The sequence below is a fragment of the Pangasianodon hypophthalmus genome, chromosome 4, assembly GCF_027358585.1.
Source record: "Pangasianodon hypophthalmus isolate fPanHyp1 chromosome 4, fPanHyp1.pri, whole genome shotgun sequence".
Lineage (NCBI taxonomy): Eukaryota > Metazoa > Chordata > Actinopteri > Siluriformes > Pangasiidae > Pangasianodon > Pangasianodon hypophthalmus.
In genome coordinates, this window is record NC_069713.1 from 22,268,360 (window position 1) to 22,285,449 (window position 17,090).

The window sequence follows — 17,090 nt, forward strand, 5'->3', positions numbered from 1 at the left end:
AACTACAGGTAATGTAGCTAGCTAGCTAGTTAAACTAGGTGCGAGCTGGGGACTAGCAGAAATTCACCCACCTTGCGCACAGCACACAGGAACTGTTTGTAGCTCATGGCGCTGATATCCAACATCTTTTCAGCAGCCTGTTTACTCTGAGGGCGACAGTCAAAGACACAAACCGACCGGCTGCCATGCGAAGCCTCGGCTGGGGGAACTCCCGACTCCGCCATGTTTCCAGTTGGTTTCACTTATCTCAAAACAGCTCAAAACGCTTTTATATATACATATTTTCCCCAAACCTGAACAAAATACCTCACTCCTCCACGTCCAAAATGTCTGCCTAACTCTTATTTGTTACTGCTGTTGACATTTCATGAAGCTCAGAGTTCCTGAAGGTCCCAGGAGCTTTCACACACACACTCACTGACACTGACACACACACACACACCTCCGTCCGCTTTCGCATTTTGTACCCGTGTTGTCAGGTCTGCTGCATGCGCTGCCTGGGTTGCCAAATCCGCACACACAACTCATAAAACAAAGTACATTTTCAGACTGATGCCGTTCATAAACACCAATTTCACGACACAACCAGCACTAATAAATACAATACTAAAGTAACACAAGGAGACAGAACGTTCTAAACTTGTATTAATAGTTTGTGTTTTTATTACCACTGGCAACCCTAGTCAAGGTTTCGCGCCTTTCATTTTTGCATTTTCTTCAAACATAGTGTAACATCTGGCCAGATGTATTTGATATATAAGGTTCCAAAGTCACTATTTGTGCCTCAAACCAGATGCTTATGTACATTTCTAGACCAGTTTCAGACATTTCAATGTTTTCAGTACTGTCACACTCAGTCCAGCTGAGCAAATCATTACAAAGTGTACTGTAATATTTATATATCATTTTGATGAAGCAGAATTATAAACACACAGTTCCAATAAATCTGTCTTTCATCAGCCCTAAAACTGCCCCAGGTTATTAAATACATTGTAATAAGTAAGGAATAAAGCAGTAATGGGGTGTGGTGTTATAGAAAAATAATCCACCACAGGGTGGTGTGCTTCAGCTCAGTGTAAAGAAGAGGATTATTTTCCTGTAACAGCATGTCCTGAAGTGCTTTATTCCTCTTACACCACAGCAATTTGCCAACAAATACAATTTTCATTTATTACTCAATGATATGTGAGGCTTTTTAACCGTTTATAGTTACATTTAATGTTGTGTTGCATTCTTGAGAGTAGTTAGGAGGAATACTGACCATTGGCAGAAAATTTAGTGTTACAGGTGCAGACACAGAAGACTCCTTCCACAAATGTTAAATATGTCCACTTACCAGAGGCGGATTTATTGATTTAGGGTCCCTAGGCAAAATATAGGAATGGGGCCCTATTCAATTGTTTTAACACCGATATTTAAATTTTCAGCAACATTATTTAGCATTAATAATTTTATACATATATATACACACACACACACACACACACACACACATATATATATACACACACACACACACACACACACACACACACACATATATATATATATATATATATATATATATATATATATATATATATATATATATATATATTTGTGTGTGTGTGTGTGTGTGTGTGTGTTGTAATATTTGCATTTTTAGGGGGCCCTTGGCTTCTTGGGGCCCAAGGCAGTTGCCTATCTTTGCCTAGTGCTAAGTCCACCCCTGCTCCTTACAGAAACTTCTCCATATCAATGATTATAGTTTTTCTTTGTTAAATAACAACACATTTTTATCTGTTTATGATTAACCTTTTTATTATGTAGACCATCCACCATACAAGTCCCTGTGACATAACTGCTACTGATGAGGAATTAGAAAGGAGAGCATTAATATAATCCTTTAGTCTGAATTACAGCTGCAACTATTGTCAGAGCTGCTGTTAGAAAATTAATCAACGCCTTCTCACCAATCAGATTCAAGAATTAAACAGTAGTGCTATAAATAAAGTATCTTGGAGAATAAATAAATAGTCTAATTTAATTATACACTACATAGTCACAAAGTTGTGGACGACGAATAAAATAGTTATAATTAATCTAATAGACGCAATACGCTTAACCCAAGCACAAAAAAGCAACCAACAGTTGCAGTTCAAAAATTACCCAACTTTCGTGGGAAAACCGCGCACCTGGCAACACTAGTAACACTGTAAAGAGCAAGAGAACGTGCGTAGGAAGGTTTCCGTACTAGGAAATTGTGAGCTTTGTTCTGCCACCAATAGTCAAAATAAAAGCCCTCACCCAACTTCGCTGTGAATGGAGATCATGCATTCAGACAAATCAGTGACTAAAAGTAATATCTTAGCTTCTGGGAGTCAAGTAAACTAGTTAAAAAGCACATTATTTATTTTGTTAATAAATAATGATAATGATAAATATTATAAATGAAGCTGGAGTCTTTCTGAGCTTATTTAATCTTACTCAACACAGAGTCAAATAGATTAAGGCAGAAGTTCAAATAATTTCAGTTTGATTTTTATTTTTCATTTTCCTAATACAAATTTCTGGTATTTTAATGAAAGAGTTTACGTACAGATGAGGCTATATTTCTTAGCCAAACAAATCCAGCTTGGTCTGACACTATCAGCTATAAAAACTCAGACCAAGCTGGTCAAGCTGGTAGGCCATCTTTGCCAGATGGAAAGTTATCTACCCACTTCCTTATTTACTTGACTAAATACATCAATAACATTTGAGTGTTGAAAACGTTTGAGAATTTAAAAAAAAATCTTTAAAAACGTTATCTTCTTGTCTGCCTGTCTAGCATTAGTAGTGATATTTCAGAAATTATTTCTGTTTTACCAGCACAACCCTGAGAAAGATGATCTACCAGTCCAGCCTGTGGTTTGGCAGCTAGTGCCTGATCAGCAGGCAATGTCTTGAGGAAATCGTGTGACGACAGGCTCACGAAGCTAAACTGTTGACAAGTAAAGTGCCAATTACTTGTTAGCACCATTAGCTTTATAGATTCTTCACAAAACTAATACATATATATATATATATATATATAAATGTTTGGTTCAGACACATATTTGCTATGCTCAAACCCAAATACACAATCCGAGGCAGCATTTTAGTGAAATCAGTGTTACTTGTTGTATGAAAAAAATATAATTTGGGGAGAAAATTAATGTATTGTAGATAAATACTGTAGTACCAAACACACCACTCAACAGTTAATTGTCATTCCACAGATACTGCACATGTATATATACAAATAGTACTCTAGCATATGTACATACACACTGATCAATTTTTTTCTATCTATTGTTTCTGTCATTTCTATTATTTTTCTTTATCTTATATTATTTTTATTTTATACTTCTTGTATTGTATAGGTATTTATGGAAATTCTTTTCATACTTGTGCTGCTGTATCAACTTCAATTTCCCCTATGATGGATCAATAAAGGTACATCTTATCTCATTATCTTATCTTACCTGACAAAATAAAGACAGTGAAGAAACGTTCTGAAATTGTTGCTTACAGAGTATAAACTAGGAAACATCATTCATTCATCTTCAGAAACTGCTTTATCCTCGTCAGGTTCATGGTGGATCCAGAGCTTATCCTGGGAACACTGTACGGAGATGTGTATTGTATCGTATTGTGTAATATATACGGGGATGTGTATCGTATTGTATCGTGTACTATGTATGATGTGTATCATATCGTGTACTATGTATGAAGACGTGTATCGTATCATATACTATGTATGGAGATGTGTATCGTATCGTGTACTATGTATGATATGTATCGTATCGTGTACTATGTATGGAGATGTGTTTCACATTGTGTACTATGTATGATGTGTATCGTATCGTGTACTATGTATCAAGATGTGTATCGTATCGTGTACTATGTATGGAGATGTGTATCGTATCGCATACTATGTATGATGTGTATCGTATAGTGTAGTGTGTATGATGTGTATCGTATCGCATACTATGTATGATGTGTATCGTATCGCATACTATGTATGATGTGTATCGTATCGTTTACTATGTATGATGTGTATCGTATCGCTTACTATGTATGATGTGTATCGTATCGCATACTATGTATGATGTGTATCGTATCGCTTACTATGTATGATGTGTATCGTATCGCTTACTATGTATGATGTGTATCGTATCGCTTACTATGTATGATGTGTATCGTATCGCATACTATGTATGATGTGTATCGTATCGCTTACTATGTATGATGTGTATCGTATCGCTTACTATGTATGATGTGTATCGTATCGCTTACTATGTATGATGTGTATCGTATCGCGTACTATGTATGATGTGTATCGTATCGTGTACTATGTATGGAGATGTGTATCGTATCGTGTACTATGTACGATGTGTATCGTATCGTGTACTATGTACAATGTGTATCGTGTCGTGTACTATGTATGAGGTGTATCGTATCGTGTACTGTGTATGATGTGTATCGTATCGTGTACTATGTATGGAGATGTGTACCGTATCGTGTACTATGTATGGAGATGTGTATCGTATCGTGTACTATGTACGATGTGTATCGTATCGTGTACTATGTACGATGTGTATCGTATCGTGTACTGTGTATGATGTGTATCGTATCGTGTACTATGTATCGAGATGTGTATCGTATCGTGTACTGTGTACGATGTGTATCGTATCGTGTACTATGTACGATGTGTATCGTATCGTGTACTATGTATTGAGATGTGTATCGTATCGTGTACTGTGTATGATGTGTATCGTATCGTGTACTATGTATCGAGATGTGTATCGTATCGTGTACTATGTATCGAGATGTGTATCGTATCGTGTACTATGTATCGAGATGTGTATCGTATCGTGTACTGTGTATGATGTGTATCGTATCGTGTACTATGTATCGAGATGTGTATCGTATCGTGTACTATGTACGATGTGTATCGTATCGTGTACTATGTATCGAGATGTGTATCGTATCGTGTACTATGTACGATGTGTATCGTATTGTGTACTATGTACGATGTGTATCGTATCGTGTACTATGTACAATGTGTATCGTATCGTGTACTATGTATCGAGATGTGTATCGTATCGTGTACTATGTACGATGTGTATCGTATTGTGTACTATGTACAATGTGTATCGTATCGTGTATTGTGTATGATGTGTATCGTATCGTGTACTATGTATCGAGATGTGTACCGTATCGTCTGACAGAGGGAGAATCTCACCTGTAATATTTGCGCTGAGAGGAGAATTCTGTGGCTTGAATTCCAGGCTGAACTGTTCCTTTAAAAGTGTGTGAAGCAAGCAAGGAACAGACGTATTGCACTTTTCAGCCCTTAGATTTCCAGCTCATCTATACCGGAAGTGGCGTAGTGTTTATGTACGGATCTTCAGCACGCGCGGTTTATGTGTTGCATGGTGGTAAAGCGCGACACCGGCAAACACTTCTAAAGTTATTTTAATGTTTAAACTTTTATCAAATTGCGATCTAGAGTTTTTCAAATGTCTGTCCTGCTATCAGATGATCGCGGGTGGCTGTTGGACGCATGTTCTTTCATAAATGAAGGATTTCGGCGGTGCTACAGTGTAAACAAGGGCCACTTCAGGTGCTATTTCAAGAAGCAGTACTTTGATATACAGAAGCCTCATATAGTGAGTAAGTGCAGGAGTGATAGTATGATCAGTGCTGTAGCACACACAGAGAGCCATGTGGATGGGGATGCCAGAATGGAGTTAAAGACACGAAGGGTAAGATCAGATAAGAGTAAAAACCATACAAACCCAATAAACATAAACACATTTTTCATACTGTTCTGTTTTGGTATAACATAAAGTCAGTGTTGTTCCTGAAACCTTCACAGTGTCCCCATATGGTTATAGGACAACTGACAAGTAACATTTAGAGAAACATTCACACCTGTCCTATAAGCCACAGGTTTATGCGTATCACATCAAAATTTCTGTAAAAGTGTACTATGTGAAGGTGAAGTGACTTGTGGCCAAGTATGGTGACCCATACTCGGAATTTGTGCTCTGCATTTAACCCATTCAAGTGCACACACACAGTAGTGAACACACACACACACCCGGAGCAGTGGGCAGCCTTTTTTTTGCTGCGGCGCCCGGGGAGCAGTTGGGGGTTCGGTGCCTTGCTCATGGGTCTCACCTCAGTCGTGGTATTGAGGGTGGGAGAGAGCGCTGGTCATTCACTCCCCCCACCTACAATCCCTGCTGGAACCGAGACTCGAACCCACAACCTTCAGGTTCACCTTCGGGTTGCAAGTCCGACTCTCTATCCATTAGGCCACGACTCGATATATACAGTGCATACACTACATGGCCAGAAGAATGCAGACGCCTGACCATCACACCCATACGAGGGCCTTTTATACAACTGTCTAGAATGTCTTTGTATGCTGTAGCATGTTCCAGCATGACAGTGCCCCTGTGCACAAAGCAAGATCCATGAAGACATGGTTTGCCAGGACATGGTTGGACCTCAACCCCACTGAACACCTTTGGGATGAACTGTAATGCAGACTCCGTGCTAGGCCTCCTCGCTCGATGTCAATACCTGACCTCACTAATGCTCTTGTGGCTGAATGAGCAAATCCACACAGCCATTCTCCAAAATCTATTGGAAAGCCTTCCCAGAGGAGTGGAGGTTATTATAATATCAAAGAGGGACTAAATCTGGAATGGGTTGTTCAAAAAGCACACATGAGTGTGGTGGTCAGGTGTCCACAAACCTTTGGGCATAGATGGGCAAAAAACATAAGTAAGGTTAATATTGCCCCCATCTAATTTCTTCATTTAATTGCAATTTTTTTTCTTTCTTTGATTTGTGGATACATTAATGCTTATTGTTTATTTGATGTGAAAAAAGAATCATTGAATTTCCTGGTTAATAAAAGCTATATTTTCATGTTATTTTAGTGTGGTGTGATTCTGCTATAGCTTCTACTTATGCTGATTTGTAACTAATAGAAACACAACATATTATCCATCCATTTTCCATACTGCTTACCCCTATCCAGGGGTAGCCTGAAGCCTATCCCAGGGGACTCAGGGCACAAGGCAGGGGACACCCTGGACAGGGTGCCAACTCATCTCAGGGCACAATCACACACACACACACATTTGGAAATGCCAGTCAGCCTATAATGCATGTTTTTGTACTGTGGGAGGAAACCAGAGTACCCAGAGGAAATCCCTGAAGCAAGGGGAGATTATACAAACTCCAGGGCAGAGGAGGGATCTGAACCCCCAACCCCAGAAGTGTAAGGCAACACCCCCATTAGAAATTCCTAACGTTAAGGGAACATTCTCAGAACCATCTCAGGTTAGTGAAAGGTTCCCAAGAGGTTCAAATTATTTAAAGGTTACAAAAACATTATGGGAACATTCTTGGAACCATCATGAATTACCGCAAGTTTTCAGAGAGGTTCAAATTATTTTGAAGTTATGGGAACACTGGGGATAATGAGCATAATGTGCAACAAAACTTGAACTTTATGTTTTGGTAAAGAGAATTTTCCTGACAAACCAAACAGTAACTAAAAAATCTGTTCTCACAACATTTTGGGAACCAAAAACAAACATTTCCAGAATGTTCTGGAAACCGATCATTGTTGTCTGGAATTAAGGCAAAACATTTCTTCACTACTAGGTATGTTTTTTCTGACTTTTTTGTGATGTAATAAATTTCTCTTGTAGAAGAGGAAGCGTAAAAGAAGTGAGCTGAATCAGGGGGAGTTGGATGCTGAAGAATATCATAAAAAGGTGACTTTTACTGATGACAGACCTCAACCTGTTTTCAAAAATGCCATTACTTACGATATTTTAAAGATTGAGTAACCCTGACATTTTGGAAATTACTGTCTGTTTTCACTTTGTCTCTGTACAACAGGTCAGGTTGTTGGTTCTGGAGGGCACTCGGTCTCTACTGGAAAGTGGGCATCACTGTGGTTATCTGACAGAAGATTTACATACAGTGCCAACAAAACAAATGCCTGTTCATGAGTGCCAGCTGGCTGCACTATGTGACATGGCCAAGCAGCTGCTTAAAACGGAGAATTCTGAAGCCCCACACGTGCAGGCTGTTAATGGCCATGCAGACTCGGATGCACACCTTGATCTGTTCTCGTGCCTCACAGAAAATCCAGATGACTGTGCCCGTGAGGTAACGCTAATGGGGGAGACGTATTTCCTGCCTCCTCGCAGCCGTTTCCTGTTGTCTGACATCACATGTTTACAACCACTTATCCGCAGTAAGTTCATTGTAGATTTGTGAGTAGCCTCAGCTCTTACATATCTGTTTAAATCTCCCTTTTGCAGCCAGATTATTAGGTTAAAATCCAAGTCAGTGCAGGGCAAATCAAGTAAGCTTTATTGTCATATGTTTTCAGAATACATATTATACAGTGGAATTATTGTGCTACAGTAACATGTTCCTATAGTGACCAAAGTGCAGAGACAACATAAGGACAGAGTTGCTCATGTGTAGGAAAATATATAGCACAGGTTTAAGATTGCATTTAATATGAATAGTGCAATTGATGTAATATAATACAGTCTGCTAACTTTCTGACCTTGAGGTGTTTGCTCCAGTTTGGCTCACTATCCAACTTAGTAAATAGTCTTAGAACAAAAATCTGTAGCTAAGATAAGTGCTACAAATCATCTAAACCAAGCAGCTGCCACTCCAGGCGTTCAGGATCCCCATCCTGTCCACATTCATTAGTGGTTATATAGCCAGTCTGTCCATCTACAATCATAAGCTCAATCCACAGCTCACTGACCATAGGCTTTTATATATAGTTAGCTGGCCACAAGCTTTACAACTGAAGGCTGCAATCTGCACTGCTGTGCACCAGTTTTTAATGAGAAAATAAGGTTTTGAAAGCTGACACAGTGAGGTTTTCAGAGCAAGATATAGTCACTGTGCTGGAAAAAGTTATTAGAGTGTTTTGTTTGAAACATTTAGTGGTGAGTAAATGTGGTGGATGATTTTTTAATTTCAGTCAAATAGTCTATAACATTAGGCAATTCTGGTTGCATATTGCTGAAAAGTGCTACACTCTTTAGTACAAGCTGTTACCTGTGTGTAGGAACTAGAATGGAATCATAATTTTAACTCACTTCACTGGAAACCCCATATACACTCACTGAGCACATTATTAGGAACACTAACTCTTCATGGCATGGATTCCACAAGATGTTGGAAACATTCCTTTGAGATTCTGCTCCATGTTGACATGACATGCATCACGCAGTTCCTGTAGATTTTTCTGATGCACTTTCATGCAGTGAATCTCCTGTTTTACCTCATCTCAAAGGTGTTCTATTGGATTCAGACCCAGTAATTGGGGTGGCCACTGAACAACATTGAACTCATTGTCATGTTCCTGAAACTAGTTTGAGATGACTTCTGCTTTGCAACATGGTGCATTATCATGCTGGAAGAAGATGGGTAAATTGTGGCCATGAAGGGATGCATGTGGTGGGCAACAATACTCAAAAAAGACTGTGGCATTCAAGCGATGATTGATTGGTATTAATGGGTATTAATGCCAAGAAAACATTCCCCACACCATTACACCATCTACACCAACCTGGACTGTTGACATAAGGCAGGTTGAGTTCATGGATTCATGCTGTTGGCACCAAATTCTGAGCCTACCATCTGTGTGCCTCAGTAGAAATCGAGATTCCTCAGACTATGCTACATTTTTTTTCCCAGTCTTCAACTGTCCAGTTTTGGTGAGCCTGTGCCAACTGCAGCCTCAGCTTTTTCTTCTTGGCTGACAGAAGTGGAACTCAGCATGGTCTTCTGCTGTTGTAGCCCATCTGCCTCAAGATTTGACGTGTTGTGCATTCTGAGATGCTTTTCTGCTCACCACAATTGTACAGAGCAGTTATCTGAGTTACTGTAGCTTTTCTGTCAGCTCGAACCAGTCTGGCCATTCTCCTTTGGCCTCTCTCATCAACAAGGCATTTCTGTCCACAGAACTGCCACTCACTGGTTATTTTTTTTTCTTTATTGCACCATTCTGTGTAAACTCTTGAGACTGTTTTCCATGAAAATCCCAGGAGATTTGCAGTTTTGGTAATATTCAAACCAGCCCGTCTGGCATCAACAATCATGCCTCTGTCAAAATCACTGAGATAGCATTGTTTCTGCTGGCCCGTATCTGTGTGATTTTATGCATTGCACTGCTGCCACACGAATGGCTGATTAGCTGATTGATTGCATGAATGGGTAGGTGTACATGTGTTCACTGTGTATAGATCTAAGCTTAGTGCCAAAGCATTAGTAAACAGTGGTCACATAGTTCATATTGTTATACTGGTTGTTATATACATGTTTAAAATTCACCTGGTACTGATAAAAATCTATGGGATTTTTAAAAAGAAATACAGATCAACATTAGTCTAGCATAACTGTTCCCTATATACATTCAATAAACAATCCTGACGGAGTAACAGAGCAGGAGTAGCCTATGTTGATTTGGAACAGTTTTTAAAATATGTATTATTTTCTACTCTAGATGGAGACAAATATGACCTAATAGTTCTTGATCCACCCTGGGAAAATAAATCTGTGAAAAGAAGCAGTAGGTAAGTTTAACATGTCATCATGCTACTTATATGTACAATATGCTGTCCGTATAAGAAACAATACAAGCTCCTTAAAGACACTGAAGCTGGTTTTTGAATTGTCAAATAAAAATTACATTGTGTTAAACAATTCAGTACTCTAACTTGCAATAATTTCAAGTATATATTTTATTAAGTTTACACAATGGTTGCTTTGCATTAAGCCTATAGATGATTCAAAATGCACACACAAGTGTTCTGACCTACTAATCATCACTGTACAGCAGTGGTTTAGATAATGTCAGGACGACATTAATAATGACAAAGCCTCAACCAAAATTAAGTTCAGAGGCTATCACACTTGACAATGTACAGTCATCCAGCATACAGTGTAGCAGCTTGTTTTGAATGGTCTTAGACATACCTTTGTCTAGCTGTGCTTGATATAGCAAGTGTGTTACTGTAACCATTAACCAGACGTGCCAGATTATAGCAAAATTTCCAGCCCAACTTCATCTCAAAAACTACACAAAAGAACTGAAACAACGTCACCTTGGTGCACACACATTTCCGATGTATTATCATTATCCACTCCATAATCCCTCATTCCCTCTCCCAATCTTTGCAATATACAGGGTGTCACAAAAGTCTCCATACATAGGGGACTATGTATGCCAGCATGTTGGTTGTGTCTTTGTCAGTGGATGTTCATGGACATCCACTTCTCGGTTGGTCTGCACTTCCAGTCTTTTTGAATTTGTTAATAAGTTTGGCAACAGTGTTGTGTGTGATGTGCTCGCCATGTTTCCTGTTAAAGTCCGCAACCTTGTGGCAGCTTCCTGATCCAGCCATGAGAATGATTTCAATACATACTTCTTTGGTCAATGATATTCTGAAGAAAAAAAAAAAATACAATATAAACTAAGTATGAAAAATTTTGGAAGACATTTTGCTAAAAAGTGTCTCCTATGTATGGAGACTTTTGGGACACCCTGTATATTGCAATATCTGTACATTATAGACACATTCTCGACACTTACACTTAGCCTTTGTTTGCAGAAATCCGTTAGATTTTATTCTGATTATTTGCTCTAAAATGAGATCTTGGTGGCATCAATATCTTGTGTGCCCATCCTTTGCCTTTATAACTGCCTTCAACCTTTTTCTGTCCTCTGAGCAGCTTTTGGATTCTCTCTGTTGTAAAATTCAGTGATCACACATTCTTCCTTGCATTTCTGTTGTAACTCTTATGTCCTACACTTCTTTTATCAAATCAAGCCTGGAGATGAAATTATGAATTATATCTTTTTGACTTTTTCTGTTGATTTTTTTGGACCCTTGACTCTTACATCTGTAAATGTATTAATTTCACCTTTGTACTTATGTCAGCTTAAGCGTGAGTTGCACGTACTGGCACAGTAGTGTTTATGTGTGTCTGTTCCTAGATCAAGGACACCCTGCTCTCAGCAGCTCTCTTATCACACCTCCTGTTTTCTCTGTTTTATACCGTACCAATTTTTACTTTGACTCGACTGGACTGGACTGGCGAGGGCAAGACTGACCAATTTGACAATGATTGAGATGCTATATTGATCTGCTGTGTGTGCCTCGTTAATAAATATCTGAAACCCACTCTCCAGTCTTCAGGCTCTGATGTAAAAAATGGTTTAAGAAAGCACCAACCGACACTGACAGATGATAGATGGCCATGACAGATGCCAGATAGTCACTGTGTTGTGTGAATTAATGGCTGTCGTTACTTGTAGTTTAGAGCCTTCTCTATAGGTACACCAGTACATTTTGCATTTCCATTTTCTCCAAAATTATATTTGTTGTGTAATTTTAATATGAATTAAGAATAACTGTGCAGTATATTCTGACCAAACATCTGATCAGTCAGGTGTCATTAAGTAAAGCAGTTTTGTCATGTCCATCCCGCTTTTGTAATAGCAAATATTTTTCTTCTGTTAGGCAAGCATACACAATAGTTGTAGCTCTAAGAATTATATGCAATAGAGCAAATTAATTATGTCATCACTAGTATTTAAATATTTTTGAGTACATTTTTAAATTTTCAAATGTGTACCATGATGTTTACCATTTGTTAAGCTATATGAATAATTATATATTTAGGTCTAATATGAACAAAAGTAGACAATCATGCAGTTATTTGAAGTATAATCAGTATAATTTCAGTATAACTGAAATTTTGTCATCATTAAATTACTTTACAGGTACAGTTTTCTGCCATCTTCTCAGCTCAAAAAACTTCCTGTGCCATTGTTGAGTGCAGCAGGATGTGTGGTGGTTACTTGGGTAACCAACCGTCCTCGCCATCTCCGGTTCGTCAAAGAGGAACTTTATCCTCACTGGGGAGTGAAGCTACTTGCAGAGTGGCTCTGGGTGAAGGTACTCGAGCTATCATGCACACAGAACACACTCTTAACATGAGCTACATTTCCATACATTTCTTGATCTCTTTCTGCTGTATATAGTCTACATGTACACTCACCATCCACTTTATTAGGAAGACCTGTACACCTGCTCATTTATGCAGTTATCCAATCAGCCAATCTTGTGGCAACAGCACAATGCATAAAATCATGCAGATACAGGTAAAGAGCTTCAGTTAATGTAAAAAAAACGTGATCTCTGTGACTGTGGCATGGTTGTTGGTACCAGATGGGCTGGTTTGAATATTTCAGAAACTGTTGATCTCCTGGGATTTTCACACACACCAGTCTGTAGAGTTTACACAGAATGGTGTGAAAAACAAAAACATCCTGTGAGCAGAGGGTCTGCAGGCTGAAATGCCTTGTTGATGAGAGAGATCAGAGGAGAATGACCAGACTGGTCTGAGCTGACAGGAAGTCTATAGTAACTCAAATAGGCACTCTTTACCACCGTGGTGAGCAGAAAAGCATTTCAGGATGCACAACACATCAAAACCTTGAGGTGGATGGGCTACAACAGCAGAAGACCACATCAGGTTCCACTCCTATCAGCTGAGAAGAGAAATCAGAGGCTATCATGTCTGAGGCTCCTTTCTGTATCCTTATTGGCAGTTCGAACCAATCTGGCCATTTTCCTCTGACCTCTCTTATCAAAACGGCGTTTCCACTCACAGAACTGTCACTCACTCAATGTTTTTTGTTTGTTACACCATTCTGTGTAAACTCTAGAGACTGCTGTGTGTGAAAAATCCCAGGAGATCAGCAGTTGCTGAAATACTCAGACCAGCCCTTCTGGTACCAACAATTATGCCACGATCAAAGTCACAGAGATCATACTTTTTCTTCATTCTGATGTTTGATGTGAATGTTAACTGAAGCTCTTGACCTCTATCTGCATGATTTTATGCATTGCGCTGAACACTGAGTGTATCTATCTGTATACTGTATATCAAATGCCAAATAAGTAGTGTATGACCTTAATATTTGTAGTAAGTGTCTGCAGTTCTCAATGGGACCTGAAATTTATAGTAGCTTTTTCTAAAGTATGTCCTAACCATTATTTTGTGTTTCTGTGTGTAGGTGACCCGGAAAGGGGAGGTAGTTTTCCCCCTGGATTCGCCACACAAGAAACCTTACGAAGTGTTATTACTTGGAAGGTTCTGTGCTAGCAGTGACAGCACAACTAGGTAAAGGCCTAAACTTGAAACATTTAGAGACATCATAATGCTGTTGTTATTTAGCATCTGCTTTCAAGCTTTGTAAAAGTTCATTTATTCATTCATTCATTACATCTTATAACATGGTGAATATCAAAAATATCCTTGTTCCCTCTTAGAGCAGCTGAGATGTGTAACTAGACACAAGGTGGTATATTTCCTTTACTACTTCTAAAAAAAAATACATTTTGCTGATTTTTGACTGGTTGGTTGTAACAAACTGCGAATCTCTTTGTGGTTTATTCAATACGCTGCCTGGTCACATTACTGTCTAAAAGTTTGTACGGATGATGATAATTACCTGCAGCCTGGTAATTTCTATACAGCAGCAAATTACACTTGGCAAGTTTTATTCACAAATATGGGCACCCCAAAAGCATGGTCTTTGTATATGTGTTTTAAGTTATACCAAATTGTTCACACACTATCCCGTTTGTTTCAGATCTGAAGTGTGTGAGATCCCAGATCAACGGCTCATAATTAGCATTCCCTCAGCACTGCACTCTCAGAAGCCAGCTCTCTCAGGTATACTGAACCTTTTCATGTTGATCTACAACTGTCTACCCGTAAAGTCTACACATAATACCAAATGCCAATCAGATAGCATATGAGACCAGTATGTGCAGTGAATGCAAGTGGCAATGATTTCTATTCTCACATAAACCATCAATATCAGGTACAAAAAGTACATAGCTTGTCATGTTTATCAGTCACTGTTGGCTTAATAACCTCCATGGCAGCCCATCATGAATTTCACTTCCCACTTTAAAGTCTATTTAAATTCTAGACTCGAATCAAAATCTCATAGCGAAGAGTATGAGTGACAGAACTACGCTCCAGTGTCCATCTTGTCTGAAATTAGATGAATGCTCACATTTCCCTCTTCAGAGAGAAAAGATGCTTGAACAGACTGTGTATTCAGTTCACTGTTTTACAATTATAATTAGTTAAATGTAGGTAAACCTTACTTGTGCCAAAGATTTCATTTTGTGCTAATTTTGTCTTTGCATTAATGTGTCAGTAGAAAATTGCAAATGTTATAGAGAGATTTGTTGCTTATCATTAAACAATATAAATAAGAGATTTATCTCTTTAGATTAAAAACCCAGAGGTGTAGCAAGTTGTCTAAGATGCTCAGAACCTACCGACCAATTTCCTTATATAATGACAGTGTAGTTGAGAGAAATTAGGCATTTTAAAGGAAAGATATGCTTTATCTGCCTTTTAATAGTAATTGTTTTACAATTTTCTGATATCTAAGAATGACATTATGAACGACACAATAAAGTGATTTTGGTAGGGCTCTACTTTAAGGTTCCTTAACTGACATTATTTAATACATTAGTTAACGTGAATGAACCATGCACGCCATGGTGACATTAACAAATTAACCAAAACTTTTTTAAATGAACCAAATAAGCCAAATGATAATCACCTACATTAACCAATATTCATAGCATGTTCTAATATTTAAATCTGAATGCCATAGTTCAGTAAGTTATGAATATTTAGGAACATGTTGCAATTTAATTTTACTAATTAATGTGGACTTCTTTTTAGTTACGGATTAATAGTCAATGCTGATGTATGTCATTAATATTTAAACAAATATGAATTAATACATAACTAATTTACTTATGGTAAGTGATAACTAATTTACTTATGATTTATTAATGGTGAAGTTCATGGTTTGGGAACATCAACTAATGCAGTAAATAATGTTAGTTAGGGGTAAGTTAATTTAAAGTATTACCATAATTTTAAAGCACAATTCTCAGCATGTTTAAATTGTATACAGGGGATATAGTATATGCAACACAAAATAAATATTTAATTGTAATTCTATTCATAATAAATATTACAGTTATAATATTAAGAGAAATAATTAACTAGTGTTATGTTTTAAAACTAATTGTGCAGCCTTTGTATAACAATGTAGAAACTGAGCTGAGGCAATATAGAGGGTATTTAAATCTTTGAAATAACAGTTCAGGAAGTGGTTTTTTTTTTTTCACCTCTTACCATGAAAAAAAAATACTCAGTGATATTCAGGAATACATTGTTTGGAACTGAGAAAACAACTTTAAAAGACTTCACATTGTAGTATATTTCATTGAAATGGTAACACAGTGCTAATCACAGTCATTTCTTCCTCTTTATTCTGTTTCAGCTGTGCTGAAGCCATACATTAGGCCTAAAGCTAAGTGTCTGGAAATGTTTGCTCGAAGTCTCCAGCCTGATTGGACAAGCTGGGGGAATGAGGTTATCAAATTCCAGCACCACAGCTATTTTACCGTAGAGAGTGTGGAATGTGCACATGACACATTTACTGAGATGACCGATGCAGATCAACAGGTAGACACTAGAGTAACGGACAAATCTGCCTGTCTGTGAACCTAAGAACAATTTTAGAAATATAAACTTCTTAATATTTATTTTTATTACTGGAAAACAGCATTGATATTAAACAGGTTTTGTACAATACCTCGCCTATTGTTGCTTCATTTGCTTCCTCTATCTTGAGTTAATCACTGCTGGTCTGTAGACTGGCTTAAGTACACACTGTAAGCCTTGACTTCCTGATGCAGGGGTTCAAGGATGGATGTGTAATTACATTGTACAGGTGCATTACCTTGTAAGGGTAGATGGCTTTAATAGGCTGGAGGTGGCCCAGCACACGACTGTTGTATTAGTAACTGAAAGGGTGACCCTTGAGTTGAAGATTTTATGAACAGATATAGGGGTGTACTACATCTTTAACTTATTGCCCTCAGCCAGAACAAACAGCATGGCAGATT

The 17,090-nt window shown here is 38.1% G+C and overlaps 2 protein-coding genes across 4 annotated transcripts in view; one reads left to right on the top strand and one right to left on the bottom strand.

Annotated features, from left to right (window-relative positions):
* smchd1 (structural maintenance of chromosomes flexible hinge domain containing 1) overlaps positions 1-432 on the bottom strand; it is a 43,081-nt gene extending 42,649 nt beyond the window's left edge. Inside the window, exon 1 of the mRNA XM_026936632.3 lies at positions 72-432. Within this exon, the coding sequence (XP_026792433.2) occupies positions 72-224 (153 nt within the window). The 5' untranslated portion in view covers positions 225-432. The remainder of the gene's footprint in view (positions 1-71) is intronic.
* A 4,939-nt stretch (positions 433-5,371) lies between these two features.
* mettl4 (methyltransferase 4, N6-adenosine) lies at positions 5,372-16,776 on the top strand. 3 transcript variants are annotated; one of them, XR_004577949.2, is made up of 8 exons: positions 5,372-5,771; positions 7,740-7,805; positions 7,933-8,293; positions 10,574-10,643; positions 12,857-13,031; positions 14,156-14,262; positions 14,412-14,817; positions 16,463-16,528. XR_004577949.2 is itself a non-coding variant. In XM_026935991.2 (8 exons), the coding sequence occupies exons 1-8, from the start codon at positions 5,526-5,528 to the stop codon at positions 16,684-16,686; spliced, it is 1,332 nt and encodes a 443-aa protein (XP_026791792.2). In that variant the 5' UTR covers positions 5,372-5,525; the 3' UTR covers positions 16,687-16,776. The 3 variants fall into 3 exon arrangements, 2 of the variants coding, with proteins under 2 accessions (XP_026791792.2, XP_053089708.1); XM_026935991.2 differs by having other exon boundaries at positions 14,735-14,817; positions 16,463-16,776; XM_053233733.1 differs by lacking the exon at positions 16,463-16,528 and having other exon boundaries at positions 14,412-14,440; positions 14,571-14,817.
* The last annotated feature ends 314 nt before the right edge of the window (positions 16,777-17,090 follow it).